This window comes from Limanda limanda, chromosome 16 (assembly GCF_963576545.1).
Source record: "Limanda limanda chromosome 16, fLimLim1.1, whole genome shotgun sequence".
NCBI lineage: Eukaryota > Metazoa > Chordata > Actinopteri > Pleuronectiformes > Pleuronectidae > Limanda > Limanda limanda.
In genome coordinates, this window is record NC_083651.1 from 8,605,246 (window position 1) to 8,625,415 (window position 20,170).

The 20,170-nt window shown below is 40.0% G+C and overlaps 1 protein-coding gene across 1 annotated transcript in view; it reads right to left on the reverse strand.

Annotated features, from left to right (window-relative positions):
* Positions 1-13: 13 nt before the first annotated feature.
* The window catches only part of neb (nebulin), a 55,672-nt gene continuing 35,515 nt past the window's right edge, over positions 14-20,170 (reverse strand). Inside the window, exons 102-139 of the mRNA XM_061088482.1 lie at positions 19,779-19,883; positions 19,524-19,628; positions 19,306-19,410; positions 19,074-19,178; positions 18,026-18,130; positions 16,781-16,882; positions 16,589-16,696; positions 16,400-16,504; positions 16,188-16,292; positions 15,999-16,103; positions 15,780-15,884; positions 15,556-15,666; positions 15,352-15,462; positions 15,095-15,196; positions 14,438-14,542; positions 13,888-13,977; positions 12,342-12,455; positions 11,685-11,789; positions 10,896-11,000; positions 10,555-10,659; positions 9,627-9,737; positions 8,772-8,882; positions 7,906-8,019; positions 7,726-7,830; positions 7,075-7,179; positions 6,612-6,716; positions 6,073-6,195; positions 5,834-6,022; positions 5,302-5,394; positions 4,898-4,990; positions 4,459-4,551; positions 3,724-3,816; positions 2,637-2,744; positions 2,310-2,496; positions 1,791-1,883; positions 1,031-1,171; positions 813-916; positions 14-187 (exon numbers count right to left, since the gene is read on the reverse strand). Coding sequence (XP_060944465.1) covers positions 14-187; positions 813-916; positions 1,031-1,171; positions 1,791-1,883; positions 2,310-2,496; positions 2,637-2,744; positions 3,724-3,816; positions 4,459-4,551; positions 4,898-4,990; positions 5,302-5,394; positions 5,834-6,022; positions 6,073-6,195; positions 6,612-6,716; positions 7,075-7,179; positions 7,726-7,830; positions 7,906-8,019; positions 8,772-8,882; positions 9,627-9,737; positions 10,555-10,659; positions 10,896-11,000; positions 11,685-11,789; positions 12,342-12,455; positions 13,888-13,977; positions 14,438-14,542; positions 15,095-15,196; positions 15,352-15,462; positions 15,556-15,666; positions 15,780-15,884; positions 15,999-16,103; positions 16,188-16,292; positions 16,400-16,504; positions 16,589-16,696; positions 16,781-16,882; positions 18,026-18,130; positions 19,074-19,178; positions 19,306-19,410; positions 19,524-19,628; positions 19,779-19,883 — 4,245 coding nt within the window. The remainder of the gene's footprint in view (positions 188-812; positions 917-1,030; positions 1,172-1,790; positions 1,884-2,309; positions 2,497-2,636; positions 2,745-3,723; positions 3,817-4,458; positions 4,552-4,897; positions 4,991-5,301; positions 5,395-5,833; positions 6,023-6,072; positions 6,196-6,611; positions 6,717-7,074; positions 7,180-7,725; positions 7,831-7,905; positions 8,020-8,771; positions 8,883-9,626; positions 9,738-10,554; positions 10,660-10,895; positions 11,001-11,684; positions 11,790-12,341; positions 12,456-13,887; positions 13,978-14,437; positions 14,543-15,094; positions 15,197-15,351; positions 15,463-15,555; positions 15,667-15,779; positions 15,885-15,998; positions 16,104-16,187; positions 16,293-16,399; positions 16,505-16,588; positions 16,697-16,780; positions 16,883-18,025; positions 18,131-19,073; positions 19,179-19,305; positions 19,411-19,523; positions 19,629-19,778; positions 19,884-20,170) is intronic.

Genomic DNA, 20,170 nt, shown 5'->3' on the forward strand with positions numbered 1-20,170 from the left:
GACTTCTTCGTCTTTAAACGGCTTCCACGTAGTTGGCGGGCAGCATGCCGGTCTTGCCGGTGCGCTGCACGGTGCCGTACATCCAGCCCTCGTCGATGGACTGCACGTTGACGATGACATCGCTGTCCTTGAAGGAGACCTCATCGCTGTCGGCTGCTCCGTAGTCGTAGATGGCACGCACGGTTTTCTGCAGAGGAGAAAGGAAGGTGGATGAGAGTCAGAGTGTTTAAAAGAAAGGGTTGGTGATTTTATATATATATTTGTAATTCAATCAATCAAATTTTATTTGTATAGCCCATATTCACAAATCATAATTCGTCTGATAGGGCTTTAACATGGTGTGAAATCCTCTGTTCTTAACCCTCAGCAAGAGTAAGGAAAAACTACAAAAAAACCTTTTAACAGGTAAAAATATGTAGAAACCTCAGAGAGAGACAAATATGAGGGATCCCTCTCCCAGGACGGACAGAAGTGCAATAGATGTCAAGTGTAGGAAAACATCATCGGGATTTAAGTTTTTAGCAGCATCGATGAGGGTAAACATTTTGAAAGGTAACTTCAATACTATATATCAAGCAGTCCTGCTGCAATCTTAGTCTCTGGTCAGCAGCCAGCAAGATCAAGATCCAGCATCAAGATGGGATCCACTTTAGTCCACAGTCATTGTCCACTGCCGCCAGTTAGGATCCATCATCAGCCGCCACCTCAGTCGTGGTTAACAAATTCCATATTCCCACCCTATTCTGTCACTCTCATATCCCTACTTGCTTGTGTGTCTGTGTGTGTGTGTAATGTAAATAAGTGCTACTAACTCCAGTGGTGGAGGGGTGGGAGGGGACGGAGGACACGGTGGTCTGCTGGGTGGCCACTGATGAAGACCTCTGCTGCAGCTCCACAGTCTTAGTTTGCTGGTAGCCTGCAGGAGGAAAACCAGATCAATCCCAGTCTCATTAGTATTTGATGTTGAATACTCACGACAAAGCAAACAAACACATTATTCTGTAAACTAGTAAATGCATTGATTGGTTACCGATAGAGGAGGCCATGAAGCCGTTGCTGTAGAGGGACATGTGGTGGTCGGCGTCCTGGGACACCTCAGACTTCTCGTCGCCCACGCCGCTCAGAGCGCTGGTGGAGCGGGAGTGTTCCTTGCTGCGGCGCTGAGCTTGCACTGTAAGAACAGGGTCAGACGCTCAGTACAGTCACATGATCCAATGCAGCATTTACATAATTCTAGTCCCAGCTGCTACACATCTGTTGAATTTGACATTTTATTCAGATGGAGGTTGTCCTTGTTCTTCCAGCTAAGATTGGGAATGTTCAGCATCAGCATCATCAGTGTGTACACACACAACACTTTGACTCAGACAAAGATGTTTCCACAAATAATGGTCAAATTGCTGTGAAAGCTACAGAAAATATATTATTCATACACAATCGTTCCTAATGACTTTAGCAACAACTCAACTGCTCAGTCAATCAGCACTTACACAAAATGTTCCCAATATTCTGGACCATGAAAAGGTCATTTAAAAACTAATAATGAATTCAACAATGTATTCATATTTATTTACATATTAGAGTACAATGGACAGGTTCATACTCAGTTCTCTACATGAATGTTGATTTGTAGCTTTGCACAAAAAACTAAACATCTTTTAATCCCTAAAAGAATTAACCATCACATTTGCATATTGCATGAGAATTAACTAAATCCTTTATTCATCTGAAACATTCCTTAAATAATTTCTACTTAATTGAGAGCTCCGAGCGTGAGTTTCTCCTCTCACCTGTCATCATGTGCAGACTCCTGGACTGGATGTTGTCTTCAGCAGGGTCGTAGTCAAACACTGAGCCGGGGTTCGTGCGCCACACACGCAGATCTGAAGGCACAGAGTCAGTTACTGCATCAGATAAACAAATACTAACTCACGAGCCAGTCTCATTCTGTGACAGTGTTAGATACTTCCTAGTTTGTGCTTCTCCTGACAGATACATCCTTAAAGGCTCTTTTCGCATTCATTAAAAATAGTTCCAAGTTTCACAAGAAGCGACTTCCTATTTCAAAAAACAAGGTGCAGTCAGAAACGTATTATCTCACTGCTCTTTTATATGTGAAAAGAACAAACTTAAAATAAAGACAAAATATTTCAGTTATTAGATGATTAGCTCTGTGAATTATAAATATAACATCTAGTCAATATTTTGTTTTTTATGAGTCAAAACCTGTCAATGAGGCGATTTGGAATTTCCTGAGGCTGTATTTCTAAACTAGAACTAGAATCTGATGAAAGAGAGGACTGTGTTACCGGTGACGGTCTCCTGGTCGTGCTCGACGGCGCGTCTCCTCTCCATCTCCACCACACGCCTCTGGATGCCGCGGTAGTTGATGTCGCTGAACTCCTGAGTGTTCTTCTTCGCTCGGTCCATCACTGGGTCGGAGGTGGTGGCAGTGAAGCTGCCCTTGCTTTTTTCAAAGTCCTCGTGGTACCTCACCTGAGCCACACAAATCACATGTGTATTAGTTCAGCACATTGCACAAATACAAAAAATCTCAAAGGTTGTTTTTTTAAATAGTAAAATTTGATATTTGAGACCAGTTTCTAATCATCAAACAAACATCCAGGAAATCTTACTCCAGAGATATTGCGCTGGGTCTCCCTGACGCGCCTCATCTCAGGAGTGTCCAGGACGAAGGCAGCCTTGCCCTGGACCTGCTTACGGAAGCTGTCGGAGTACAGCACCTGGTGGAGGACAAAGGACACACAGTGAGTGTCTGCAATGTTTTAAAGCCGAGTTCAACATAAGCAGCCATTGGCATCCACAGCACAAAGGGCTTGGCAGTAAGAAGGACACATACACACAGCTGCCGGGGCACTACTGGGATGTCAGACAAATGAATTAGGAGGGATTGTTTTCATTAAGAGGTTAGAGTAGTAACTGAAACAAGATATCGTCCCAGTCTTCAGTGGGAGGACGACATGGGAACAAGATGAGTAGTTTGAACAACAGGAGAGGTTAGAGGTGATGATGTGCACAGACACACCACAGCTTGATATTAAAGACATTTACCCCTAGAACACTAACGTCGGGTGTTTTTTACTGCTGTCTGAGTGGCGTGGGTCCTTGGGTAGCTTCAGTCTGCTCTCTGACGTCTTAGAAGGTCGGCTCCCATCCTTGTTTTTTTCAATAGGCACGTGTTCTGGTGATTTTCACCCGACGTTAGTGATAGGGGGTAATTTTTTGAATATAATATATGTTGTAAATGATGCAGGGAGACTGTGCCTTCATCGGACATGTCCCAGGAACGGCTGGACCGAAGAACAAGTTCGCAGCTCTATTATTTTGTTTTTAGGAATTTTTCTTTAACGACTTCCTAATTTTTTACTTATTTTAAAGCCTTTTTATAGGGTCCCCCCATGATACCTTTTTTTTCATTTTATGAGATGTTGTATAGGGGAAAATAAAAGAATAGTACTTCAAATTGCCATGTATTGTTGTACATTAATATATTTTGATGAGAAGTATTTTTTAATCGGGTAAATTATATCGGGTAAAATGTACCAAACGTTAGTGATTCTACGTTAGTGTTCTAGGATTAAGAGAAAGCGCAATAGGGGAGAATTAATATGATTATTTAGAGCCAGGGGACACGTTGGTTAGAAAATGGTTATCTGAACATTTCTGGAGTAGAAGATGTTCTTGAAGTGGTTCTGTAAGTACCGAGCTAATGTTTTCTTGGTTCCTTTTGACTCGCTCCATCTCTGGAGTGGACACCACAGGAGTTCCCTTGGCGGAACTGTCTTTATACAACACCTACAGGACAGAAACACAGTCAGACACTGAACCATACAAAGAGGACACACACACACACCTATAGGACTGGTTTCATAGACATACTCTTACAGAGGACATACAGAGAAAAAGAGATTGAATAATCTCAGAGGGGAAATGCCTTTTTAGGTTTCACACTTTTTGCTTTTGGAATATTTTTAAGAAGAGTCTGAGAAATTGGTCCTATAGATAGAGTGAAGAATCCTGGTCGGTCCGATTGAACAGCCGGGATCTGTTGTGGCCACAGACGTTGAGATTAACACACTTTTTACACCTCAGAGATATAGCTCATCGGGGAAATTAACTTTGCAACACGCATGGGCTTTAATGTGAAGAAAGCTGGGCTGCGGGTTAGAGAATGGAGGAGGGTGCCACTCAGTTTGAGGGGTTGATGGTGGAGGATTTGAAAGAATAAAAGGAGAAAAGGAAAAAAGAAGAAATGCAGATGGAATAAGGGCTGCATTGGGGTCAGAGTGGTGATGATGGAAGGGCTGGAGCAATGCGTTGGTTGAAGATGGATGAGCAGGAGGTGATGGGAGCATGAGATGAGGGGAGCTAGCTTATTATTGATAGGCACCACGCTCAACAGTTAGAAGCACACGTAGTTCGGTTTGGTTCCACTACCGAGCTGATGTGCTTCTGGGTCTGTTTGACCCGCCGCACCTCAGGGAGGTCCGAGATAGCTGTGCCTCGACCCAAAGAGTCCTTGTATTTTATCTACCCAGCAGGCAGTTTGGGTTTCATGCAGAGAAAGTGGAGGAGAAAAAAGAACAAAGATCAGGTCAATCTGAGACAATTACAGACAGGACGATAGAAGGAGACACAGCACAAACAAAACAAAACAAATCACGGCAGATGTGAAACATGGAACTATACACACGCTTTTTTTCCTCCTAAGAAATAAAGAAGCAGGTTATGTTAGAGACACAGCTTATGTGACCCTACATGGCTCATTGGAGTTATAACAGCTCAGACATTGTAAATAGCTGGTGAAGGCTCGGGAGAAATGTTACGACGTGTTGGAGGGAGGTGCAGAAAAGGGGGAGGTCACTCTGTGGAGTACCGTGCTAATATTTTGCTGATTGCGTTTGACTCTCTCCATCTCTGGGGTCTCAGATACTGACGTGCCTTGTCCCACTCCTTCCTTGTACTGAAGCTTTGAACGAGAATGAGCAAAACAGACGTCAATTACGGCGGCGACACACTCAAACTTTGATTAGTTTTCTTTTTGGGAGGGAAAAAAACGATAAGTAAAATAAATCCAGGGAACTACAAACTAATAGAGGAAAACTAAGTCTGGGGGAAAAAAATGGGATTTATGGAACTAAAGTTAGGATGGAGGAGGGAAATACTACTAAAAACACAAAAAAATAAGGTTTGGTAGACACATAGAGAAGAGGTCAGACGGCGTTTTGTTGGAATGATTATCAGGTGATCAAATAAGGGTCAGTGCAGGTCTGTTTCTACCGAGCTGATATTCTTCTGGGTTTCTCTGACCCGCTTCATCTCAGGGAGATCTGGTATGGCTGTGCCTTGACCAGGGGAATTCTTGTACTGTACCTGCCCAGTGTAAAAGTTAAACAGGTACAGAGTAAGACAGGGACAAACAACAAGCACAGATACTACAGACACGTCCATTCATTCTAATAAACAGTGAACACTTGAATAAATAGAAAAAAAAAGTTATTACTCCTATATTATGTTGGTAGATGGTGGTCGGGGATGTTGTGAATAGATAAAGTTGGGAAATATATATACGTGATATTAAAAAGGGGATACCTCATTAAGGGTCTAAATGCAATGTATTATCATGAGGCGGAATAATCCTACAGACTCATTGAAAAATATCAAGTCATCAAACCAGAATGGTTAAAAGTTTATGAAACTTAGTTAGGATGGAGGAGGGAGAACACGGTGGTAAAAGGAAAAAGTTTGGACAAGTCAGATGGAATGATTGTGAGGGGATAAAAAGTATTGGTCAATGCAGGTCTGTCTCTACCAAGCTGATATTCTTTTGGGTCTCTCTGACCCGCTGCACCTCGGGGAGATCTGGGATGGCTGTGCCTTGACCGATAGAATCCTTGTACTGAATCTGCCCATTGCACACATTACAAAGGGACAGAGTAAGACACAGACATTCCCTCTTAACACCAACATATAAATAAAGCTGTGTGTCTTCTATGAATCTGTTTTCAATATAGATAATGATCAAGATGATGAAGGAGGGAATAAGGAGATGAAGGAGGGCAGGGTCACTCTGTGGAGTACCGTGCTAATGTTGCGCTGGTTGCGTTTAACCCGCTCCATGTCAGGGGTCTCGGGTAAAGCTGTTCCTCCTCCCAGATCCTCTTTGTACTGAATCTTTATGTGCACGAGGAATAAAAGCAACCACCGATGGTTTAACTCTTGCATAATGACGACTTGGTGCTGAATCAAACTTCAAAACTGAGCAATTTTCTTTCACATAAAACAATACAAACATATAAAACAACATTTAAATAAACACATTTCTGGACACAAACACAACATGGTACAATGAACAAAGAGTTTAACACCACACAAGCACTGCACTAACAACTATAGAACAAAATGTCATGGTTTAGTGGCTGGAATTAAAATGAGGCATATTGAAAGGTTAAAGTCCGAAGAAATAAGGGCTGCATATCAGGGGTTTGTTAAAAAAAATGAGGAAGGAAAGTAAAAAAAATGTTTTTAATTATAAGTGTAAAAAAACATATTAGAATATGTTAAGAAAAAAGAAATTATGAAGTAGATACCGAGCTGAAATTCTTTGTATTCTCTTTAACACGGAGCATTTCGGGAGTGTCCTTTACAGAAGACACTTTGCCCTTATTGTTTTTAACGTCACTCTGGTATAGAAGCTACAGGGAGAAAAACAAAAGTGAAGTTAAAATGTTTCACAATGACACAATGATGTAAAACTAAAACATAAAGGACAGAAGAAACATGACAACTGTTTCTAATGAGCAAAAAACATGTAACTCTTCTGCTTTGAGGACAAATACTGACACCAAACACTTAACTGGACTGAATGAATTAAACGTACAAAAGACATTCAACTAACAGTACACAGGTTTAAAGTATTGAAAATAATACTTTACGGAGGACATGGAGACATACACTGACACTGGAGGAGCCTCTGACGTCAAACTGTTAGACCTCGGCGGTGGAAGACATGGTTCCCCCCGGGGGAGTTCATCATTTACAAGTTATACTTACAGTGCTGAAGTTCTTCTGGTTCTCACGAACTCTCAGCATCTCCGGAGTGTCCAGGACGGGCACATAGTGAGACATGGTCTTCTCAGCATCCTCTCTGTACTTTTTCTGTTGGGCAGAAATGTCATCGGCAAGAATCTCAGTTAAAATAGAGACAGCTGGTTAAAGATTTTTCGGTTTGCGTGGTTTGGAATGTGTTAAAATCCGACTGAATAAAGATGGACGACATGGTAGCTCACTAAAATGAAGTCAAGTAATCTTGGTGGCTGGCTGAAGAACATGTCATAAACCCCGCCTCCTCCACTTCAGTGGATAGGACGTGGTCCAAAAATATTTTTTTTTTCAAAAGTTCATTTTTTCCAATAAGTTTGGGTTTAATTGGCCATGATTGACAGCTCGTGACTCACAATTGGTCCAGCATATGTATCTACAGGACCTGGACACACAACAATCACTACTGCAAATACCCTGGCGTATAATGACACAAATATGTCAGGATTCATATCCAGCATATTTTGGCTTTGTTTTTGTACAACGGGAGGAAGTGGAGATGCGTTGTCCATCTTTCTTTCCAGGTCTATGATCCCAATACAGGGGTAAACAATTAGTTTTTTGAATCTTTGAGTGTGGGCATTGGTCCAGTTCAGTATCTACCTGGCTGACCATGGTCTTCATCTGCTGAGCATGGATGATGTCAGGGGTGTCGATGACGGATGTGAAGCTGGCCCTGTCCATCTCAGCAGTGTGCTTGTACTTAGACTACAGAACAAAAAAAAAAGTCAATCAACACACATTTTTGACATTAATATAAAAACTATCGATGATGATTCAGACCTGGCTGAGGATGTCAGTTGCATTTCTGGCCCTCATGAAGTCTGGGGTGTCCGTAGCCAAAGCCATCATTCCCTTGCCCTTAATCTCCAGCTCCAGCGACTTCTTGTACTCTCTCTGTTGATGTTTCGGGGGAAAGAGTGTTACTTAAAAGCACTGTACTCAGTTAAATCAGACACAACTGGTAGATTAGAATAATGAGGGAGGGCTGCAAAACCATGAGTCCTCGGGAAATGGTGAATAAAGATATTCAGAAGAAATTAGGATTTTAAAAAGAAAAGGAACAAATAACGTAATTGGGAAGCAGGATGTGTCTGAAGCTCCAATCAAAACTGAAAAATAAAATAGCAGTGGTTAAGGAGAGTTTGTTAAAGCACAGTTAGTTATTATCAACAAACCTCTTTTTTTGTGATTTCTATTATTCAAGTTTATATATTAAATATCTCAACTGTTTGATGAAAACATACATACCAAAAATATACCTCAAACCGTTATTTATTATTATAATTATTATTAAAAATGAAAACGACAATCTAAAAACGTAATTTTGTAAACAGCTTCGATAAGTGCCTATCTACATAAGTCAAAAGTAAACTAATTGGAAAATACAAAAATCATTAGGTATTTTCAAAATAAAATAAAATAAGATATGCTGTGAGGATATTTGAGGTTGGTTTGTGAATGATTTTCCAGGTGCAAAGTTATTAGTAAAACGTGAGAGTTAGTGATGTCACCAAGCAGGGACAAAGAGCCAAATCCAGCAGTTTTTAGTGGGATGATGAAACTTAGTTAAGGGAGGAGCAGGATTGTTGGAAGTCACTCGGATGGGAGCGTGATGCCACCTGCCATCACCTCTCAGGCAGTCGTACCTCACTCAGGATATGAGTTGCATTCCTTGCTCGCAAACGGTCCGGAGTTTCCTCCAGTGCAATTAGACCTTTACCCTTCACACCCTCTTCTAGATCCCTCCTGTATTCTTTCTACAGGAAGGAAGAAGAGCAGAAGTACTGCAGAGAGGGGCAAACAGGCAGGCCAGGCCAAGGCACACGTACAGACAGTACAGGGGCAAAGCTCTGCAACTTAACCCTTTGAGCTCAAAGCCACCAAGTCTCCACTGAGAAAAGAAACTAAGCAGTGATAGACGAAGAGTTAGGTCCTCTTGTATACATTTTTGTCTTTTTATTTTATAAAGTGGCGACATTGGTGACTTTGGCAAAAAACTTTATAACAGACAAGAAGAATCACATTTTGCCAAATATAACATGGAAACAAAAACACAACATAACAATTCCAAGTCAGTATTTCCCCATAAAAACATGGCGGCGTCATTCAAGTCATTACATGCATACATGCAGACTTTCAACTGAAAGGTTTTTATAGACAATTGCTACACGAAGGGTGAAAGAAGGAATCCAACATGTCAGTGGATATGATTTTAAACGGAAATATTGAACTAATTTCTAAAAAGTCACACAATGGATAGATACAAGGGAGATGGATGTTTCATTAACTGTTTAGAGTTTTGTAGGGAATCATGCGGAAGAATTAAAACTGAACTCTATGGGTCGACCTACACGAGGGAAGGAAACACGCTTGGTATTAAAGGAAAGTAGTGTATAGAAACAAAAAGAGGCATCATGGCTGTAATATAGTCTTAGTGTTATTATAAAGGATGGGTGAGGTCAAAAGGGGAAGGCATCAGGTATAAATTATCCTTTAGTTACCTCACTGGCTATTTTGGTGGCATGTCTGACATGTATCATGGCAGGGGTGACCTCCAAGCCTGAGAGGTTCTTGCCCCTCATGTTCTCCTCAAAGTCCTTCCTATAGTCTTTCTATCGGCCGCAGACATGAAACATGGGACAGACAGAGCTCAGGTGAGCACATGCAAGCAGGGCCGGTTCACAATGCAGATACCTCATCCTGGTTTACACCTTTCTGCATATAGTGAAACAGATGCCTGTGTCTGCAGTCTCTAATGTCAGTATTAGTGTGTCTGTGTGAATGTGTAAGAACTCTTATGTTGGGAGTCTGGAGTTTAACACTGGAGTAATGACAATCAAATCAGATGTATTACACGTCTATAGTTACAATATCTACAATCTAGGCTACTTAGAATTGTTTTCAGATGTTGGGAGAAACAAATACTTTACCTGTGTCATACTTTAAATGAGAGAAAGATTAATCTCTCGGAAATTATGATATTATATAAATTGAATATCAATTATATCACATGTATTATTCTAATATATACAGTATTAGAGAACAGCAATGTGCAAGGCATTGGGCAAGGCATTTTACACCTTGTTACAGTTTCTTAAGCACACGGTGTTAAAGCAACACTATGTAACATCAACTGAGCAACAGCGCCCCCTGCAGCCACACCTGGTGGTTGATTATGTTGGGCTCTGTGTCCAAGCGATTAAGTGGCTTTCATGAAAAGCATTATACAAGTTTTTTCCAAACTTCAGAACCATTCTGTGAGTCTAAAATAAACAACAGCTTGACATCCAAAAAGATGACGTACGTCAAAATATTGTCTAACAAGAGGTAGTGCAATAAAGGTTAATTGTATCGGAGAGAGTCCTGAAATAGAAAGTAAATTGTATTTGTGGTTACTTGAAGCTCAGAGGTGAGAGACTGGGTGTTTACCTGGCTCTGCATGTGCTGGGACTCCTTATTCGTCACATATGTGGGAGTCTCAAAGTCCAGCATGGCCTTGCCCCTCTCCTTCTCATACTTCTCCTTATATTTCACCTGCAGCACAGATGTAATGTCAACAGACAGTTTGAAAGATGTTACACGGGTACATTTATTTTATTTAGAAATTAAACAGAAAAATTGGAAGATGTTCGAGTTGTGTAAACTGTCGGCAGCATCAAGTCTCCATTCATTTTTGTCAGAGTGAAGAAAGAGAAAGAAAGTTGAAACCCACAGTTGTGTTATTGGGGAAGGTGCAGTGTTTATTTGACGCCAGAAATTGCACCACTTACGTTGCTCTGAAGTTCAGAAGCCTCCTTGTGATGAAGCTGTTCTGGTGTGTCAGCAATCATATGGTAGTGACCCTTAGCCTCCTCAAATTTCTTCTTGTAGCAGTACTATGGGGGAATTCCCAGTCAAGTAAGACAGAACAGCTCAGTACAGCAAACAAGAGAAAGAGCGTCTGTCTGAAAGTTTACTCGCAGCCATTACAGTATATATTATGGGAAAAACTATGGAAAAAGCTCTTAGCAATGTCAAAAATATATACTCTATATACTCTATATACTATAAAATAATGAGTGGAAAATTAAAAATGGTGGTTAAAAATAGAATGAAATGATTTCCATTTATGGAGAAGGTTACATTTTTGGTTAAGTGATAATTAATAAACTAAAGGAGAAAAAAATAAGCTTAAGAATGAAATGATTTCAATTTATGGAGAAGGTTACATTTTTTGTTAAGTGATAATTAATAAACTAAAGGAGAAAAAAATTAACTTAAGGGAAAAAATGAAGCTGAAAAAGTGAAACAGCAGAGGTAATAGATGGTGAAAGTATGGGAGGGTCAAAGGTCAAGGGTGAGAGGGGTGGGTAAGGATCACTACCAGATGAGGTCACAGAATAGCGTCGGTGTGGATGATGGAGCTTTAGTGCATGAGATGGTCAATGAGCATGTGAAAGTGTTAATGAGGTCGAGGTGATGGAAACGCTGAGGTCAGACACATTTCAGTGAACGTGAACAGACTCCAAGCAGATTCCTGAGTGACAGTGTGAGATGGTTAAAGGGCGACGCTGCCTTACGGTGCTGGACAGTTTGCTGGTGCTCAGGTTGTGCTGCATGGACAGAGACTCGGCCATGTCAGTCACAGGCTTGTGGAGCTTCTTCAGGTCGCCCTTGTACTTCACCTGTGGACAATGATCAAAACACATGAAAAACTAATGCATGCTACTGTAATTCTTTGTTGGAAATTTTGTTCAACTTGACCTGTTTGTTAATACTATTATTTGTTTTTATCACCTTTTATTGACTTTTTCTTCTTTTTATTTCATCTTTTTATGTATTTGTCATTAAAGCTTTTTAAACACAGTATTCGATTGCGAGCAATTTGGATAGTTTCCTTGTTTCTTGGCTCCTCAGTCATTTGTGAAGCACTAACCTGTATGAAAGGCTCCATTCAAATAAAGATTGTTTGATGTATATTTTACTGTCGATCATTTTCATATATGTATTTGGTGAGATTGTGAATGAAGTGGTATATCAGTGTGTATATAAATTCTTGCATACTGAAAAAGGGGATATAGTGGTATGGGAGATTATTCCAATTTTGGAAGATTTAATTAAACAAACTATATATAGAATATTCAATAGTTTTTTTTTGGGGGGGGGGGGGTTGTTTGTTTGACATAACACTTCTAGTGATGGATGGATGGAATGATGCAGCTCAGGAGAAAACCTACCTCACTCGCCAACACGTTGGCATCCTTCAGAGTCTGGTAAATCTTACTGTTCTTCAGGTCATACTGTGGTTTCCTTCCTTTCATCTCCTTGTCAAACTTCTCCTTGTACTTCAACTAATAGGACGGGATATACATGTGTTAATACAGCTGGTTGATTTCAGGGAGACCAAAACCATCGGAAGATTTAAATGACACCATCATACTGGAAACAACATAATGCTTTTTTTTGTATAAAGTGTATAAAAAGGGATGAGTTACTTATATTGTATAGATTCTCTTTTTGTAAAAGCAGTGCACACTATTTTTAGTATTAACCCTCAACTTCAATTGTATCCCTTGTTATACAAGAAAAATGAAAAACTGCAGTCAAGGTTTGTATCTTGTTTGTTTGTCTAAGATATTCACTTGTCCATGCATCAATTTATTTATAATTATAGAGATAATCAGTCCCAGAGGGCAAAAACATCTAAAAGGGCGTGTTCACATCTGCATTTTGGTTCCAGACTTGAGAAGGAAATTGTATATATTGCTGTACTTTATTCCAAGTTTTCAAATTGGTCTTTATGTCTAATCCCAAACAACATACGGCATTATGACAGTGTTGGTACACTATCATAATGTCAGGAGACACTGATAATGTCTCCTTACATTGTCAGTGCTGAAAACAAACCATCTGTTGTGGAGACGCCCTCAGATTCTGTTCAGACCTTAAGTCGTGCATCTGTATAAAACTACTTTATGCATGTGTTCAGCTTAGATGGACTGTAGTTCATACCAGACATTACAATTCATCTTAGTGAGTCTCCACTGACGATGTGTGAATGGATTTTCCAATTTGATTTAATTGCTTTTCAATTGCTGAAACTTTACTACAATTCTGTTCTTAAAGTATTTTAAGAGTATTTTTTCTTATATTTAAAACCAACTTCTGATCCGACCACTCAAGATGCATTTTAATGTAAAGTGTGAACTGAGTCTAATATAAAATTTTGTGAGGCACTTCATTGGAAAGAAGGATCAACCACTTTTAGTGAGAGAGTCAGACAGGGTAAGATCCCTAAATATCATCTTAGAAGAAAAAACATCAAAATCGAGCACAAATAATTAATTATTCTACACGTCAAACAAACCAACATTTCAGAAAGACCAATTTCTGAGTCCCCCGGGAGAAAATTGGGAAAATGTAAATGTTAAACTTCAAAAATAATAATTAGTGTACAGTATTGGCACCAGTGGAACAAACGCAACAAAGTAATGCTTGCCTGTGATTAGTAAAGAGCCAGAATGGGTTAGGTAAACAAAAAAGCAGAGGTTGCACATGATGCCAAGCTGCACTAAAAATAAAATTATTTTGAAAGATTTGACCAGATAAATCTTTTCATAAAATCTCCTTGAGCTTTGTATCAAAAGCTCAGTGAATCCCCCAGTAAAACCAGAAATTAACCAATCAGTCATTGAAGAGATCATACGAAGGGAGCAGAGAGAGAGAGAGCAGACACACACACATAGTAGCAGCCCATTAGATACAGGGCATGAACCTCCTTACATCACTAGTCACGGAACTCATTTTCTTAATGTGGCGCATCATGGGTGTATCATAGGAAGCGGTTCCATGGAGGGAGGTCTTGTCCTCCACCTACAAAGCGCAGTGAGATGGATGGATGAGAACATAGAACAAGACATTACGGAAGGAGAGAATGGAGGAGAGAAATGAGGAATAAGGAGAGGAAAGTATATAAAGAGGAAGGAGGAGGACAGATGTAGTGATGGAGATGGGACAGGTACAATGACATGAGCAGTTAAACATGTACATCTACTTTCATGGAGTGACAGATTAAGGCATGGATTATAAATGCATGATGGCAGAGGAAGCGTTATGAAAGAGCTGCTAGTTCTATCGTTAGCCCCCCAGCACAACTGTCAAAACAATATTAGCTCATGGAAGCTGATCTGACTTGGACACTGAGGCAGCTGGTGTTGAAAGGCTTCCACTGACGGATTCCAGCTGCCATGTATGTGAAAACGACTGTAGAGAACCAGTGGGAAAGCTCTGTGACTGGCCTGTGGCTTCAAGAGACAGATTTGGTTTGATGTACCTGGCTGTTCAGCTTGGACACCTCAGTGGCCAGAGCGATGTCTGGGCGGTGGGTCAGAGAACCTCCACGGCTCGCCTCCTGACGGGCCTTGTCACGGTAGCCGATCTGATGGAGACAAGGACAGTTTACATTACAGACTTTGTCGTTAAAAGCTTTTTGGTGCCATTTTGTCATTACACATCAGTTGTGGGAGAACATCAGTTTTTCTCGATTTTTCTGTTTTGATGGATCATGTAGATGCAACACATTTCTCTGCCATTCCTCTCATTAAATGGTCTCAGAATTGTGGAAAAGGGATGACATTTAATATGCAAATATTAGATCAACACTTAGGAGTAATTAAAATTAAACACATTAAAAGATGTATTCAATGCCAATGTTTGGTAAAATGTTCTGCAAAACATTTTGCAGAACACCAGACAATTAATTTCCCCCTTTATTCACGCTATGATGTCTTAAAGCAGTTTTGTGACTTGATCACACAAGTGAGAGGCAAAGGTGACTCTGTATCTGTCTAATAATGGGACTGAAAACTTGGCTGGTGAAGTCTGAGAATTGCAAAACAGAGATGTGTTTACGCAGTATGTCAGTCTGTTTGACACAAAGAGGGCGTATACATATGGTATTTCTGTCTTTGACTGCATCTACTTTATTTACCTCACTGATGAGTTTGGCAGCCTGGGTAGCCTTCCTTATGTCAGGACGGTCAACGACAGATGTGTAGTGGAGGTTGGCTTTGGCAGCCTTCTTATAAGCAATCTGTGGCATTGGGCAGAAGAGCAGACAGAATCAAGTTTATGCTATAAACTGACCAGCTCATTAAGAGGACATGAAACTATCCCAACCTATATATATGTAGCTGTATATCAAATCTATAAAATGTTATTTATGACAACATTGTGGGGATGACTCACACTGCTCTGACTCTTGGCCACGTCGCAGGCATGCTTGACATCGGGTGGAACGATCATGAGGTTATACGCTGACTTGCCCTTATCCTTCTCATACTTTCCTTTATACAGTTTCTGAAAAGAGAGAATTCAAGTGTTAACATGGCAGAAACAAAAATAATTCAGGATTATGATGTGGACGATCTTATTTCTGTGAGAAAGTTGTACCCCGCTGATGAGCTTGTTCATCTCCTTGCTGTGGACTGTGTCACGAGTCTCAGGCAGAGTAGTATACAAGCCTGACTGCATGTCCTTCTTACTGGCCTCCTTGTATTTGCTCTGAGGAAGGAAATAAAGATCTCAACATGTTTTGCTGTAGCTATAATAACAGGTGCTAAAGTGTAATTTTGTAATTCACAAGAATTAACTCAAAAACTGATCTATTTTTTTACCTCTGATGACAGATTTTGCACAGCCTTGGCATGGAGGCTTTGAGGACTGTCGCTGATAGGCATGTAATGGCCCTTCGCCTGCTCATACTTCTCTTTGTATTTCACCTGGAGGGCAGAAATGAATACATTATTAGTTACCACATTTTAAACAATATTCTCTGGGCCTTGTAGTAATTCAATTTCATTGTATAGTTGCTGATAAAGAAGAGGGAAACTTACACCACTGGACATCTCATTATTTCTCTTGCAAAGGACGGCTAACTTGTCGTCAACTATAGACATCACACAGCCCTTGAGCATCTCTTTGTCATACTTGTACTCAACCTGTGGGTGAAACGACGAGAGAAATTCAGGTTGTTTAATTGAAAAAAAAAATAAAGGACACATAAACAAAAAGCAACAACTCACGTCACTCTGTTGGAAGGAGTTCTTGGCATTATTGATGAAGTCAGGTCTGTCCGTTGTCCAAATCCATTTGTTCTTGGTGGCTTCATACTTTTTCTTGTAGTCCAGCTAGTAATTAACACAATAGTACATGTTTTATCATTATTCATTACTTTCAGAATTTAACTTTATTCTATGATCAACAGAAACAGAACTTTCCAAACACTGTCACTTACATTGCTGCAGTTCTTGTAAGCCTCCCGGGCAGCACGAATCTCATGAGCCTCGGGGTCGATGTTGATCTGAGCCTTGCTCCTCTCGTACACCTCTTTATATTTCAGCTGCAAGATGAATGAAAAAACACAACGTCAAACACAAAAACATGTTTCATATTTTTGGAAGGAATAATTTGGAGTGGGACTTACATTACTGGTGATATCCTTGACCTTCTTCATGTGCTGCTGGTGTGGTGTGTCGAAAGGCAAGGTGTATCCCTTAGCCTTGGTCTTGTTGTACTCCATCCTGTAGATGATCTGAGGAGTAATAATCACAACAAAATCAGATGCAATTGAAAAATAAGTGAAGACATATTTCTGGTATAAAACACCAAAACTTACATCACTGATCTTCTTGCTGCGTTTGTGAGACTCATACTCGGGTGTCTCCAGAACGGAGGTGAACTTGTCCTTGGCACGTTCATACTGCTCCCTGTATCTCCACTGATGGAGGAGGAGGAGGACGTGAAAACACAAAAGAAGTTAGTATCTCTCTTAATCAATTTGCTGCTGTGATAATTTAATTAATGTGTATTTTGACAACTGGCTATGCTTATAATTTGTACTAAAGTAAATAAACTAAACTTAAATTATGCCAGAAAAGGGGGTGAATGAATTTGTGAATGAAAGTCCTCCTTTAAGTCAATTCAGATGAGGACACTGTAATAATTGCTTTCTATTATTATATGCTAAAGCTGTGAGGTGTAAAAAAAATCCTACAGTTTTTCATTTAGTCGTCAAGATTTTCTTCGACAGTTCTCTGACAGTATAACATATTTTTTTTAATTTAATCATTTCAATGCAATGTAACGTGATTGAATAATAGCAATGTGTCTGATGAGTGCCATGCATATGCTTATGTACAAAAAACGTGCTTTATGAAACATGCACAAACACAAAATGAGTTATTATCCAGGTGAACATACAGACAAGGACACGTGTTACCACAAATTCTGTCATGAAATTCTGCAGTGCCCACGTAGTTCATGATGACCAGATCATCTTACGCTCCTGCTCACTGAATCTGAGGCTGATGCATAGAGTGGCTTCTACAAATATGATTCATAAGATTTAGTCAAGAGAGGACAGTAGAATGAATTTAGAACCTTAACAGTGTCAGATAAGAAATGGTGATAATTAGTGGATTATCTACATCACAAATTGAAATTAAAAATATACCCATAGGTTTAATCAAATAACTCAAATTAAAACAAATATAAAATAGGCATAGATCCTTTTATCAAATTTTATCAAATCAGCCAAAGCTGCAATTTGCTGCATAACTGACTAAATCGTTTTTTTTTGCAATAAAGCAACTTCTGCACATGTTGACATGAGTTTAAGTTTGATAATCAATATAACATGAAGAAAAATGAATAAGTGATGGATGGATTAAAGCATGAAAGATAATAAGGGTGGAAGTTTAGGAATTAAAGTGATATGAATGGAGGGAAGCGGTTTCTACAGTGTATTTCTAAAAGCAGGTGGAACAAAGTTATATCAAATATAACTTGTCCTAAACCTACACAGTGATTCTGCCTGTTTGTGGACAGGGATCAGAATCTCCATTGTTCTGTGGCTGTTTACCTTACTGCCCATAGTGGACTGATAAAGGGCTGTGAGGATGTCAGGGCGGTGGAACTCATTGCAGCCGCCCCTGAGGAGTTCCTTTGCTCTGGATTTATACCTTGCCTGTCCATACACACAACACATACACAACACATACACACACAAAGCATGCCATAGTTGAAGACAGGTTTAAAAAAAAAAACAGCAGTTACACTGGGAGGACTGGAGAAATACTCCGGAGATCCAAGTGTGACGAAGGAGCTGTTGGGTCCTCCTCTGTGCCATCAGAGATTCAAGATTTACAATTTAAATCATAACTGAATGAGTTATGATGTATCTTTCTGATTGCATAGATGAAGGAGGAGCTGTAATTTGAGTGGCACTATTTACAATAACCTGTCTGGGTTGAAAAGATAAAGAGAACAAGCAGAAACTGATTCATGTAGGGAGAAGGGAGAGAAGTTTATCGTATTATCACAGCCATGCGACGATGACCACCAGAGGCAGGTCTCTCGACAACCTCATGCACCAGTGTCATAGGTCTGGATTGGTCTGGAGGTTGCAGCAGAGGAGGCAGGCCGGTTGTACCACACAACCAGGGCGTTTACCTGGCTGAACTTCCTGTTCTCCCTGGCCAGCTGGTATCTAGGATCATCTGTGGTAATGGTGAACCTACCCCTGGACTTCTCATAATTAGCTCTGTAGGTTCTCTGCTCAGAGAGTCAGATGGTAGTTAGACAAGCATTCGGTGAACAACGTGAACAGTCATGTGATGAAACTTCTCCAGGGAACAAAGGAAGGTTAGAACAAGTTGACATGAAGAAAAATTGACACATTTTAAGCAGTTGATAACATTATCACACATGATCATAAGCATTACAAGAAATTATCCAATAATACTATGAATTCACTTTTACCTCCAAGCTGAGTCCAATAGAGATGCACAGAGACAGATAAATATCAACAATGATTAATGTATCTATGTTTAACAAATGTGATTCAACTAAATAATTACAACATTTCTTCTATGAAAATGATTTTCAATAGAAAGAATGAAAGGACTCACATCGTTAATGAGAACTGATGCGTTCTTGGCAGCCTCGAAGAATGGCGTGTCGCTGCTGTACTTGAAGTTGCCTTTGTTCTTCTCATAGGAGGCTTTGTACAGTCTCTGTTAACAAGAAATGAAACTCCATTAAATCTCCTTGCACATAAGAAGTACACTGACATTAAGTACGATTACAAAAGTAGCATGTGGCATTTTCTCAGCAGTTTATCAACCTAGAGAGATTCTTTACCTCACTGTACAAGGTCTTGTTCCTCTCAGCCTGCAGCAGTTCAGGTGTGTCCCACACGAAGCAGCCAATACCCTTCAGCCACTCCAGGTCCTCCTTGTACTTGACCTATAAAAAGATATCAGAAGTTATTTCATTTAGAAATGCATGACATAAGAATATGATAATTTGCCCTTCTACCTTCCGCGGGTAAATAATTAAACAGCATGCTCAGTACTCACGCTGCTGACGTTATCATTGGCAATTTTGCTGTAGAAGAACTCAGGACGGTCGGGGATGGACTTCCATGTCCCCAGAGAGTTAATGTACTTCTCCCTGTATTTAACCTGAGGTAAAGAGATTGAGAGATAGACAGTAAGAAAGGTGCAAGTGCTCAAATCAAAATTGTATTAAAACTTTTTGTCAACGTTGTCTGAATATTAAGGTGCATAGACATTCAAAACAAATGATCAACCAGCTACTTTCTAATTGCTGACCTCGCTGATGTCATCAGTGACTCTGCGGTGGTAGGTGATGTCCAGAGCGTCCTTGACGGTGCGGTAGTGGCCCTTGGAAAGCTCAAAGGTCTCTTTGTAGCGAAGCTGAACACAGGAAGAACAAGTCAGATATTCATCAAACACAAATGTATTTGTGTTTATAGCATCCCCTCTCTATTAGTCATTGATCAATTTTGTACCGATTTTTAGGGGTAGCAGTTTGTAGGGCAACACTGTATGAAACAATAATTTAGATTATTATTGGTGGCAAAAGATCTCTATCAACTAAGAAATTCTTTACTCACTTAGTCAAATGGAGAATAAAGGTTTAACTTTAAGTTTTCTGGGTAACTGCTCTGACCAGTTAACATCCAGTTAACACTTTAAAAAAA